The sequence below is a fragment of the Onychomys torridus genome, chromosome 7 (assembly GCF_903995425.1).
Source record: "Onychomys torridus chromosome 7, mOncTor1.1, whole genome shotgun sequence".
In the NCBI taxonomy this organism is placed as follows: Eukaryota; Metazoa; Chordata; class Mammalia; order Rodentia; family Cricetidae; genus Onychomys; species Onychomys torridus.
The window spans coordinates 106,070,126-106,083,040 of record NC_050449.1 but is presented as its reverse complement, the minus strand read 5'-3'; the positions used below and the strand labels follow the sequence as shown (position 1 = coordinate 106,083,040).

Sequence of the window (12,915 nt, the reverse complement as noted above, 5' to 3'; positions counted from 1 at the left end):
TACTCATTGCTGAAGGAAGTCAGTACAGGAACTCAACGCAGGCAGGACCCTGGAGGCACCTACCCTGTGTGGTGCTGTAGCCTGAACTCAAGTCCTGTGGGAGAGTGACAGGTGCTCTTATTTCTGAGACATCTCTCTGGCTCTGACTCTAGGTTTTTCAATCAGAGACGTTTATCTACAAATACTGAGAAGGCTTATCACTATGTACCAGAGGTGTGTTGTGGGCATCCAAACTCAGGCCATAATGCTTGCCCATGAGCCATCTCCCCAGCCCTTCCAATGTATAATATTTTTCCAGTATTTTAAACTTACATGCCCTACTGCACCTGACCTAGTAAAAAAATATGACACATAATTAAAGAGGCACCTTAAATTCACTAAATAAACGAGACTTTAATTCCTAATCTGTTTTGTATTTTTTTAAAAAATCTGTCTGAATGCTTAGATTTCTCAGCCTCTATGTAGTTCAAAGTGTACCCAAGGTTTGCAGTTGTACCATAAAAACTCAGTTGCTAGGTAGCAGTGCATGTGTGTCGGGCTCTTTCTATGCAGGGAATCATGTTGAACACTTCATATGGATCACCTTGATCTTTACAGTGGTCCTGAGACAGGCACTGTTCTCATTTGCAAGTGAGAAGATACAGCTTTCCAGGAACTCACCTGTGCTGGTTATACAGTAACTAAGTCTGTCATGCTGATTACTGGTATCCCAGTGTTGAAATACTGTTTTCTTTCCTTCTTTGAAACAATGGTTCTGGGAATTGAATCCAGGGTCTCATGCATTTTAGGCAAGCTGACAACCGAATACTGTATTCCCAGCCTGAAATTTAATCTTCCTCCCTCCCTCCCTCCCTCTCTCTTTTGAGACAGGCTCTCTCTATGTAGCCTTGAATTTATTATGTAGTCCAGGCTGGTCTTACTTAAAACTCAGTTATCTGCCTGCCTCTGCCTCCCAATGTTGAGATTAAGGCATACAACATCAAACCTAGTTTGAAATATTTTCTTTCTTGTAATTGTTTCACTTTGATAGGTCCATTTGTTTCCAGTACTAAAGTTTTGCACTTTTTGGTTTTTCTGTGTAGCTTTGTGCCTTTTTCCTGGAACTCACTTGGTAGCCCAGGCTGGCCTCGAACTCACAGAGATCCTCCTGGCTCTGCCTCCCAAGTGCTGGGATTAAAGGCGTGCGCCACCACCGCCCGGCAGTTTTGCATTTTGAATATATAAAAAATGCTCAGTTCCCAAGAGGTAGTGCAGAGGAGTTGTGTTCCTCATCCTTGAACTTTGTTCCCAGGGATGCCCTCCCACTGACCATGCGTGTGTTTGTTGTTTAGGTTGTAAATGACTTAAAATCTTTATTGTCAAATCTTGATGAACTAAAGAAGGAAAGAGAGGGTCTTGAGAATGACCTGAAGTCAGTGAATTTTGACATGACAAGCAAGTTTTTGACAGCCCTGGCCCAGGATGGCGTGATAAATGAAGAGGCTCTTTCTGTCACTGAGCTGGATCGGATCTATGGCGGTCTAACAACTAAAGTCCAAGAGTCTCTCAAGAAGCAGGAGGGACTTTTAAAAAACATACAGGTACATTTATGTTTAATAGGAGGTGTGTGCCAGACCTATGGCCATTGGAGAATGGGAAAAGGAAGAATTCACAGAGGAGAATATGGTATATCTGCATAGTAGGCAAAAATAAAGGGTCTTTTACAGCCAGGTTGACATGGAACTCACGGTCACTATGTGACACAGGTGGATCTCTTTCCATCCTTGTGTGTCACCTTCGAGAGTGCTAGGGTATTGGGGGATTTATCAAGGGCAACTCCATGTAGTTAAAAGGAAGGTTTAATTTGGGGTAACTTACAGCAAGTAAAGGGATTGGTTACAGGATCCGGGAGAGGTGAAGTGCAGTCCAGAGGTGTTCTTTGGAGAACTCAGTCCGGTCTACCATCCAGCATCCAGGATCACCAGGAACCAAGAGAGCCGACACATCGATCTCGGGTCTTAAGGGCTCCCATTTCAGCCCCGCTCAGAGGCAGGTCATAGGTAGGCGTGACAGGGGGTAGTAGTGGGGGTAGTACTTCCAGGTCAAAGCTGGAACAGCTACCCACTACACTGGGGTTAAGATTTAGAGCAGCATGCACTCTTAATGGCTGACAGTGTCCATTGGTCACATTCACCTTATATGTGTGAGGTCCTGGATTCAGTCCCAGTGCTAGAAACAAAGCTGCTTCTCTGGATACGGTGCTCTGTGCTGCTTAGAAGGCCTTTAGACACATGTTTTCCAAATCATTTCTAGGAAGAATCAAAATTAGTGGGAATCATTAATGCCTGCAGAATGATCTGGCTAATACATAATAGACTTTAGCTATGTATAAAACTTGAGACATTGCTGTTTTAAGACATTGCGTTAAAAGTATTCTAAAATAATCAGTTCTCATCTGTGTGCTTTTTATGTTATAGAATGATAGAAATTGATACCCATTTGTTGATTATATTTTGTTATCATTGAATTTGTGACATTTTTACTTAAGAAAAAAGTAAAAAACAGTGTGACTCAAACAAATTCCAGGTATTCCTTGGTAATTTTGCATATCAGCAATCATAATTCCTAATTGGAGAAGAGATCAATACATTTTTTGTTGTTTTATTTTTGTTCTTTGAGAAGGTCTCACTTATGTAGCCCTGACCGGCTTGGTGTTTTTAGAGATCTACTTGTCTCTGCCTCCCCAATGTTGAGATTACCTGGCCCCAGTACAAATATTTTGATTGGACCAGGGGATGAAGATGCGTACCACCAATTCTGAAGGCCTGAGTTTAGCCCCTGGGACCTATGAGGTGGAGGAAGAGAGCCAGCTCCTGAAGTTTGCTATCTGACTTCTGGATATGTACCACGGCACATGCATACCTACACGCACATGTGTGTGTGCAATACACAATGAAGAAAAGAAAATTTCCAAGCATTTTAAGCTGAATTAAGTTTCTAAGTAAATACACACCTTGTTTGTTTCTTTTACCAAGGTCTCACACCAAGAATTTTCTAAACTGAAGCAGTCTAACAATGAAGCTAACTTGAGAGAGGAAGTTCTGAAGAACTTGGCAACTGCATATGACAACTTTGTTGAACTTGTAGCTAACTTGAAGGAGGGCACAAAGGTATGTGTGCACACGAGAGAGACTAGAGCTGCTAAGTACAGATGGGAAAGGACAGTTAGGATGCTGTTGGTATTTCCAGTTGGATCAAGTACTGTGCATTTTATGTGCTGGTTTTACTGCCTTTTCTTCTGTCGAGCTTGCAGAGTGAGAATGCTCAGCAGAGGTAGCACCCTTTTGGTGGAACTTTGAGGAATAAATTATGTGGAGGAGGGACTTTTGCATTGTAGGTAGCAGGAATCAGAGCTATCAGAAACCAATGACATCTTCTTCAGGGCTAGTTGGGACTGATCTGTGGTGCAGGGGGACACATGGCTTTGCTCTCTGTGCTGGTGGTGTAAAGAGGACAGACTTGGGACCTACCAGAGTATCAGAGTAGTTTCAGGTATGTTCTAAGTACATCCCTTGCTTTGTTTTTTAAAGGGTTTAGAGAAATGCTTTTATTTTATATATATAATTTTTCCTCTGATTGTTTGCTTTTGAGAGAAGTGATTTTTAAGCTTTCCAGATACAAAGTTCCTTCTGGCTCTTAGCTCCATAATGGTAACTGAGTAAAGTTACCTTGATGAGATGCAATGTCTGTTCTTGGCAGTCCTTTGAATAGACAGTACTGTAAAGCCGTGGTGTGAGGGGAGAGTATGATGCCATTCATTAGGACTCAATGCTTTGTTCAAGTAGATAAACTGAGGAATTCTCCAGAGAGCCTTGGGTATTAGCTACAGTGACACCTGCAAATTTTTTTTTTTTTTTTTTTTTTTTGGTGGGGGGGGTTTTCGAGACAGGGTTTCTCTGTGTAGCTTTGGAGGCTGTACTAGATCTCGCTCTGTAGACTAGGCTGGCCTCGAACTCACAGAGATCCGCCTGGCTCTGCCTCCCGAGTGCTGGGATTAAAGGCATGCACCACCACTACCTGGCAACACCTGCATTTTTATAGATAGTCGACAGATTTAACTCAGCATGACAATAGATTTAGAGTCATCACTTAATAGTTGGTTTTTTTATAGGGATTGGGAATATGTTCACAGTTATAAAACTTGTAACATACAGCTATTTAATATTTAGTGCCAGTATTCTGTGAACATGATCTCATTAGTTTTATTTTTCTTACCAATCTTAGGTCATATTTAGTACTAAGTTACTCAGTTGAGAGTATGAATGTATCTCATGTGAATGATTGCAGCTTCTAGTCTCAGCATCATTGATAAATTATTGTTAGAATGTATTTTTCCCTGGGTTAAAATTGCTTTTACTTAGTACTTGTATTTGCTCTTTGCTTGTAGTTTTACAACGAGCTGACTGAAATCTTGGTCAGGTTCCAGAACAAATGCAGTGACATTGTGTTTGCACGGAAGACAGAAAGAGACGAGCTCTTGAAGTGAGTTTGTTTTGTGCATCCAAGTGTACTGAAAGCCACTTTCTTACGTTTGGGGTGAACTGGGTGGTGCTGATGCAGGAAGTCCCCTTCTCTCTTCTGTGGATTCCACAGAGTCATGGGGCTTCTTGATCTAGGATGAAAGAATGAAGGAGCAGAACCCCAGTATGTGGAAGTACAGTGGGGCCCAGAGTGAAACAGCTCAGGAATGCTCCACTCGGGGGAGAGGGTGAACAGCTCAAAGATAGCACAGTCCTTCTGCGGAGCCTCGGAGAAAGTGGGGCCTGTAATAGAGGACTGACACAGTGGAAGAAGCTGACCTTGTTTATCTTGTGAGCAAGGGGACAGAATTTGACAACGTTTGACTAACACCTTAAGGGGAGATAGCCCACACCTGGCACTAGACTTTATTTGGTAATCTGTGACTTCTGTGAGGAACACTATCTATCACTGTGTAGGGTAACCCCTGTTAAACTATTACATATGTGTACACACACGCACACTCACACACAACGTACACACACACACACACACACACACATATAGTTACACATGTACACACACACACACACACACACACACACACACACATATATATATATATATATATATATGCACCCATATATGGATATATACATCTACGTATATTTGTATATATTTAGGAAGCTTGTAAAATTGTATGTTTCTGGGCGGCTCTTTCAAATATCCTTAGTGTTTAGTAATCCATCTCCCCAACCCTCCTCTGCCTCACCCTCCCATTGTCCTCCCTACTTAAATCTCTCTCTTTTCCCTTTTTCCTTCAGGCCACCTGTCTTCTATTAGCCCTACCTCCCTCAAGATCTCCCCACCCCTCACCCCTTGGCCCCTTTCTAGTTTCCTGGCTTGTACAGGTACTCCAAGTAAACACACGGATTTAGAGTGAGAACATACCCAACATTGGTCTTTCTGGATCTGGGTGACTTCAATCAGTGCAATTTTATCCAATTATGACTATTTGCTTGCAAATTTCATAATTTCACAGTTAATTGAAATCTTTTAATCAAAGGCAGAACATTTGGAAGAATTAAATGCTTTCACTTGTCCTTCATTTTCTTTTCACAAGTGATGTGAAACACCAAGTCAGTGGTGTTGGTGGTGGGCATAGCAAGTGTGGCATTTTACTTTTGCTGTTTTACATTATGGAGCTGTGACTTAATAGCTTTAATTTATATCATTAGTAAGTATAGGAAACTCTCATTTGCCCATGAATATGTTAATTATTGGAATTTATTAAAGGAAAAGTCTTATGTTAAGGCTTTATAGTATATGCATATATTTTAGATCTTTCACAGTGTGACCTTTAGAATATTAATATTGACTAAAATGTCTCCATTTGTAAGCAGTATTTACTTACATTAAGTACTTAACATCTTTTTTTTTTTAAATGAGGATAGTTTTTATCTTCCACCTGGTATGGGTGGCAGATGTGAGGGGTGGCTGTGTAATAAAGGTGACTAATTGTGACTTCATGACCACTGGTCCTGTTGTAGATACTTATTGAGCCATGAGAGGCTGATGGCCACCATGTGTCACTGGAGTATGTAGACCATAGGCTTTAATGAAACTTGTGAAGTTAATTCTAATTTGTAATTTGCTGTTTGAAGAGACTTTATGTATGTCTTGGTTTTTTTTGTTGTTGTTGTTTTTTTTTTGTTTTTTGTTTTTTTTTTAAGCTGGGGATCAAACCCAGGGCCTTGCACTTGCTAGGCAAGCGCTCTACCACTGAGCTAAATCCCCAACCCGCTTTATGTATGTCTCTTAACATGTCTGTGTTTTGATGTCTTTTCAATAATATATCTTCTGTGACTTTATCCTAGTGACAGACCACTGTAGTAACAGATTACTACATTAGCTTTTAACATACAATAGCTCAGTGCTACATATCTTTAACAGGTTTTAAAAAAAAATGTTCTAGAAATTTACATAATTACTTGCATAATTAGCATATCTTATTTTTATCCCCTTGTTGTTTGTTTGAGACAGGCTTTTGATATACAGCTAGGCCTGACCCCAAACTTGTGATCTTCTGCCTCTACCTCCCTGGTGCTGGGATTTATTTTGTGTGGACACTGATGTCATACTCAAATTGAGATGTTAGCCCAGTGTCTGAATGGGTTGTAGTTCTCTGACAATTGAGCTACTAGTTTTTGATTTGTAATTAACTCTTATTAGATAAGAAGCAGTCTTCCAAGGCTGCTTGCCTAGTTAAGAATTCCTTATTCAAGTTGTAACTAAGATGTCTGAAAAAAACCCTATCCTTTGCTGGATTTTAGTAGAGTCACACTTTAGCTTTGTTTTGCTGCAGTATTAAAGATTCAGTTTCTAGGCAAGAATAGGGACATGTTCTAGAATACTGTCTTTTTTTTGGAGGCACTTTAGCTTATTATGTGAAGAAAAGCAAAAGAAGTAAGATCTTATAGGTGTTTTTCATGGTGTCAACCATAACACCCTGTCTTCCACAAGGGATCTGCAGCAGAGCATTGCCAGAGAGCCCAGCGCTCCTTCCATCCCTCCTCCAGCATATCAGTCCTCCCCAGCTGGGGGGCACGCAACAGCTCCTCCAACTCCAGCTCCGAGAACCATGCCGGTGAGTAGGCCGGGCCCTGCTGCAATCCTGCAGCTGGCCAGCTCTGGAGGTTGCAGTGGAGGGAACTAACTGGTGGTCCCCATCTCTGGTTGGGGGTTCAACCTTCTTATGGCTTTCAACTCATGAATTTTCACCCCCCAAAAACGTTTAACCTGAGTGAAACAACATCTTTAGAATGGACTTTCCCCCCAAATGAAGACAATGATGGAAAAAGATACATGTCCTCAGAAGTGGCTGAACAAACCTAGAGCATGAGGTGCAGATTATGAGACTCCTCTGTTTTCTAAAATACATGGGGAGACGGGAGGGAGTTGTAGATGAGAATGAACAATTCATTATGATCTCTGTGGCATATGAACTTTGATTTGAATTTGGTTCACAAAAGCAGCATCAGGAGACTGTTCTTTCAGGTGAGTAGGGAGTCTTGGATCTGGAGTGGATAGTCACCAGTCCTAGGGAGGAGCAGCCTGATAGTTGTGGTGACAGGGTGAGTGTTGATGTCTGCAGGGCTGGCTCTGTGAAACTGGGGCCTTTAGATGCTTCTGCAGACCATCCAAACAATTGCATAGGTTAACAGTTGCTCAGTTTCATCGCTACTCATGCAATTGTGTGTTTTAGAAGTTTTCACAGGTTTAAAGCGTTTATAAAAAGAATTTGGAGCCTGGTAGTAGGTCCAGTAATGTGTCAGAGTGTTGGTGGAGACAGTGTGTGACTAGATGTCAATACCAGGAAGAGCAGAAGTCGGAGAGCAACTTTTCAGCCACATTCTGGACTAGTAAGCTAATATTTAAGAGTGGGAATCAAAGGGATATTTGGTTCATGTCAGGATGCCTGTGCTCCCCCATTGTAGTCAGCAGCGTCTGAGAGCCACATTGCACATTCTGTATCATTGCTTGTCTTTCAGCCTGGGAAGCCCCAGCCTCCAGCCCGGCCTCCACCCCCTGTGCTTCCTGCAAACCGAGTCCTTCCTGCTGCTGCTGCTCCCACAGGGGCAGGGACTGCTTCACCAGCACCACCACAGACCCCTGGCTCTGCTCCCCCTGCACAGGCTCAGGGACCACCGTATCCTACCTATCCAGGGTATCCTGGGTAAGGCAGTGACACCCGGTGTCATCAAGAATTGACTGATTTCTAGCTGTGATTAATCTTTAAAGACAGGCTCGTCCCTTCTCTGAACATAGATCTCATGAATTAGCCATGTTGTCAACTTGCCCAGAAATTAAAATCACGTTATAATTGCTTATTTGAGTAGCTGAACAGTTCTTATTTTTTGCATCTTTCATTTATATAAACATGTCTCTTCTGTGTGAAATTCAGTACATGTCCCTGGCCGCCTTTATTTATGTGAAGCCAAGATCCTAAGGCCTTCTTTCTGTGCTTGTACTTAGAAATTTCAGTATCCAGTAAACTGACGACTGGAAATTTAGACAGTTATATGATGTGTTTGAAGGTTAGCCTTCTTTATGGGAATGTCTATTTATTTGTTTGTTATTTACTTTTTTTTTTTTTTTTTCAAGACAGGGTTTCTCTGTAGCTTTGGAGCCTGTCCTGGACTAGCTCTGTAGCCCAGGCTGGCCTCGAACTCACAGAGATCCACCTGCCTCTGCCTCCTGAGTGCTGGGATTACAGGCGTGCGCCACCACCGCCCGGCTTATTTACTTATTTTTGCGGTGGTGGGAGCTGAACCCAGATCCTCTGGAAGAGCAGCCAATGTTCTTAACCAGTGAGCCATCTCTCTAGCCCTGAACAGGAGCATATTCAGAGAACTAGATTGCTTCATTCAAATGAATGTTTTTATTTTTCCTTCAGTAGTTGGCATTCACCATGAGTATTTTCTGGGCAGTATTAAAAGTATGATAATCTCTGACTTTAATTAATGGTGGGGATGCCTTTTCTCTTGAAACAGGTCCTTTGTCTCGCTCTTCTTCCCTGGAAGAATGAGCAGCTCTTGTTGAGAACTGACTTTAGAACAGTGACATTCACTCTGCAGGGTCTGACTTACAACCCAGTGTTCTCTTCTCTTCTCACCATCAGGTATTGCCAGATGCCGATGCCCATGGGCTACAACCCCTACGCATATGGCCAGTACAACATGCCGTATACACCGGTGTACCACCAGAGCCCCGGACAGGCTCCGTACCCAGGACCCCAGCAGCCTACTTACCCCTTCCCTCAGCCCCCACAGCAGTCTTACTACCCACAGCAGTAATTCTGCCACCTGCCGGCGGGTCAGATTGGAGGGACAGTGCTGCAGTCTGTGTTCTAAGCCATGTTCTGGTCACTCAAGCATCCTTTGCTCTACTGGTTGCCATGGATACTTTCTGTCTGTGGCTAAAAGCCAAAGCCGAAGGCTGGGCCCCACTTCCACATTTGATCGCACTCGTGAGATTGTGCTGCTGTTGCAGTATAAACACTAGGTATAATAGCATTTGAAAAAAATTACAGTTCATAAAACATTGAAAATGAGAAATTAAACCTGCAAGTGAAACATTTGAAATTAGCATACTTTATAAGATGCGGTTGGAACAAAGATGGCTTAAGTACTGATATTCAAGGAAAAAGTTTTCTTTTTCTTCTGGTTTATTGATTTAGTTTAATTTCTATTATGATATTTTACATAATCAAGGCATTGTAAATCTTATAATTTAAAAATAAATTACTTAAGAACAGTTGTCATTGTTATGTTTTGTCATTGATTCTCATTGCTGTCTGGTTCCTTTCTGGTATTAGCTTCTCTTTTGTATGTCCATGGGTTGAATGTACTGTGTTGAAATGCATGAGCAGCGTCAGGGCCAAGGTTGCAATAGGAAAGCACAGTGCGTAGTCTGCAGTTCGTCTTTCCTATGCTGAATAGTAAGCTCATTTCAAAAGTCCTATAATGTGGGAGACACACAATTGTTACCAAAGATTCTTCAAATAAATATAACATTTAAAAAGTGTATATTTAATGTTTCATTGTTAGATTTTCCAAGAAAGTGATGCAAATTCTGGTAATAATTTATCCCCCCCCCCCAAATCTGGTTAAAATAAGTAGCTGCCATTGACAGTGTCATCTGATATGGTAGAAAGTTCCCTGTGCCTTTCTCGTCCTTGGTTTTAGCCGGTCTTCTCCTGTAATGTCTAATGCACAGTATGTTTGAACGGATCTTAACCCTTCCTTTTACAGTTTCTTATTTTTTAAAAAAATATTTTTTGGCTTCTGAAAGCTGAGGTTATTTTGTAATCCAGGGAGCAGTTCAACAGGACAGTTGTTGGGGACATATGCTGAGTCTGGAATAGGCTGGGTCCTCATGAGTGTGCTCTGACAATGCTTAGGTGCTGTACAAGCCTCCGTGACAATGAGGAGATGCACCCTGGACAGGGGAGCCATGCAAGTGGGAGCTCAGGGTCTCGGGGGGGCTCTGTCTGTATGAGCTTTCCAATACATTAGGTGTATGAGCAGACTTCTAATCTGTGCTTGTTTTCTGAGTTCAATGCTTACCATTCTTGCATTATCATCTCATTTAAATGATATTGTCACTCAGTCCACTGTTGGTTTCATTGACAGTTTAGGCTGATATTTAAATGTAAGACTGAAGATACAATTGTAAAAGGGAGTAAATTGCTTTAAACAAATGTGTATTTTAAATTACCTTATTTTGTTGTATGCAGAAAACATAAAAGATGTGCTGCTTCACTATAAATGACTGATTACCTGGAATATGGACATTGGCTTAAAGTCCGACAGCTAAACCTTGGCAAAACTAACGGTTAAACATACCATTGCTCAGCTTCAATGCTTTGGATTACTTGGTGTATGAGATGGGTTTATTTGAGTCCTCTGTAAATGGCGTTTAAGTTCTATATTCTCCCCACTTGAGTTTCTTATACTGACATAAGACATCCTCTGAGTTAGGGACGTCCCAGATTGCTAGTCTGTATTTCTTACCAATGCAAAACAGCCACCAAAAAAAAAAAAAAAAAAAAAAAGGCCTGAATATTCTCTTGGGGAATGGGGGTGGAGGTCTAAAGGAAAGGGTGAATGTATCAGAGAGCCGAAGGGAAGAGGGGTCAGGCCATCAGCCATTCCCTCGCTGCACTGGTCTATTCCTGCAGGGTCACAGGGGAAGGTCAGCATGGGAAGGAGCCCCCAGGCTCTGGGGCAGCCCCTCCCAGTAGTCTCCTAGGTCAACTCCTTAGTGAAGCTTCCTGTGTGGCAGGCCCCCTTGCCAAGACTCTCCCCCTCTTGCCAGGGCTCTCATCCTTGAAGTTGCTGAGGATGTTCCTCCGGTCTCGGGGCAAGGCATTGAGCTGCAGTGGTAGGTTTGCCCTCCTAAGTCTGTCTATTTGGACAAGGATTGGATAGAAAGCTGCTTTCTGTGCCCGTTGTCCTTCCTGGAAAACCAGATGGCAGCCCTCACTGGGGTGCTTTGCCAGCACGCTCTACTCCTGTGCTCGGTTTGCTGTGCTCTTCAGAGTATACTGTAGAAGTTACTATGCACGATGCTGTTTACTTGGAGGTAGAGGGTTCCACTCTGGCTTGAGTATGTTACCCTGTGTTTATAATTAGACTTTCTGTTACCTTCTTAAATTAAGGTACCCACCCTCAGGCCATTTATGTTGGCTTCCTAAGCCTATTAGGGAATGGATTACCTGCCAGCTACTGAACCTTTGCTGAGAAACCAGTGAGAAGTGGGGAAAAGCCATCCAACTTGGATTCCCATCCTCAGATGGGTGGCTTGACCACTGGGTGTGGTGTCAATCTCAGTCTGAAAGCCGATGCTCTGCTCCTTGGTCTTTTTCTTAGTTGAGAAAAGCAGTCATGTGTCACTTACCACGCAGCAACCAGTCTCTCCGAGAGACCCGAGTCCACACTCCAGCACCCTTACAACCATTCTCCCCAACGTAAAGGTGAATGTCACAGTTGTATCCCCCCTCTGCCCCAGCCAGCTCCCTTTCTCGTCAAAACAGGTCAGTGTTTTTAACATTGAGCTTTACAGTTTGCAAACATTCCTATGTATACATTTCCTAATTTCATGAACAGGATAAAATAGTAAACAGGCCTCAGTTTGCTATGGGAATTTTAATTAATGCCTGGGGCGTCTTGCAGCCTTGCTGCAGCCCTGTGGCATATCATTTCTAAGACATGTGCAGTTGTTAGTTGACTGATACTGTAGAACAGGCATACGCTGGACCAAACCTTTGCAAGAAGAGTTAAAATTGCTGGTTTAAATACAGATTTAGAATTCAATGGAAGAGCAAAGAAGGAAAATTATATTTTTAACAAAAGAGAATATTCAGGCTTTATTTCTGGTATGAAGTTTATATTTTTTAAGAAAATATATCCTATATTATCACACCAGAGATTTTAGATTCTTTTCTGGTTACAAACATTGCTGGTAGTTGGATTATATTTTTATTGTATTCATTTCTCTTAGGGGGAAAATTGTAAAGAAACAAAAAGATTCCGGATGAATGTATCCTAGAAATAAAAGTTGAAAGATTCTTACTTCTGTGGAGTATGAATTCTTATTTAAAGTGTTTCTCCTTCAGCTCCATAGTTCCCTCGACAAGTGGTGGGTTGGGGAGTAACACACCCTCGAACCAAGGTAGGAGACAGCATGAGGAAGCCCATTAGGGTTTAACAGCTCTCCGTCTCATATTTAGTAGTTAGGGGTGGGCTGTGGTTGTCGTAAATTAGCAACTTGGCTGCAGCTCTTTCAGACATGCATTTTCTCCTAGAGACATTCTTTTGGTCTAATTTTTGGAACAAGTCAACAAGGTTGCTATAA

General features: G+C 42.1%; 1 protein-coding gene across 2 annotated transcripts in view; it reads left to right on the top strand.

Moving 5' to 3' along the window:
• Positions 1–12,632, top strand: part of LOC118586854 (programmed cell death 6 interacting protein) — a 62,650-nt gene extending 50,018 nt beyond the window's left edge. For both annotated transcript variants that reach the window (XM_036192227.1, XM_036192226.1), the window contains exons 13-18: positions 1,332–1,580; positions 3,015–3,149; positions 4,427–4,521; positions 7,021–7,144; positions 8,049–8,233; positions 9,179–12,632. In XM_036192227.1, the coding sequence (XP_036048120.1) occupies positions 1,332–1,580; positions 3,015–3,149; positions 4,427–4,521; positions 7,021–7,144; positions 8,049–8,233; positions 9,179–9,353 (963 nt within the window). In that variant the 3' untranslated portion in view covers positions 9,354–12,632. The remainder of the gene's footprint in view (positions 1–1,331; positions 1,581–3,014; positions 3,150–4,426; positions 4,522–7,020; positions 7,145–8,048; positions 8,234–9,178) is intronic.
• Positions 12,633–12,915: the final 283 nt, after the last annotated feature.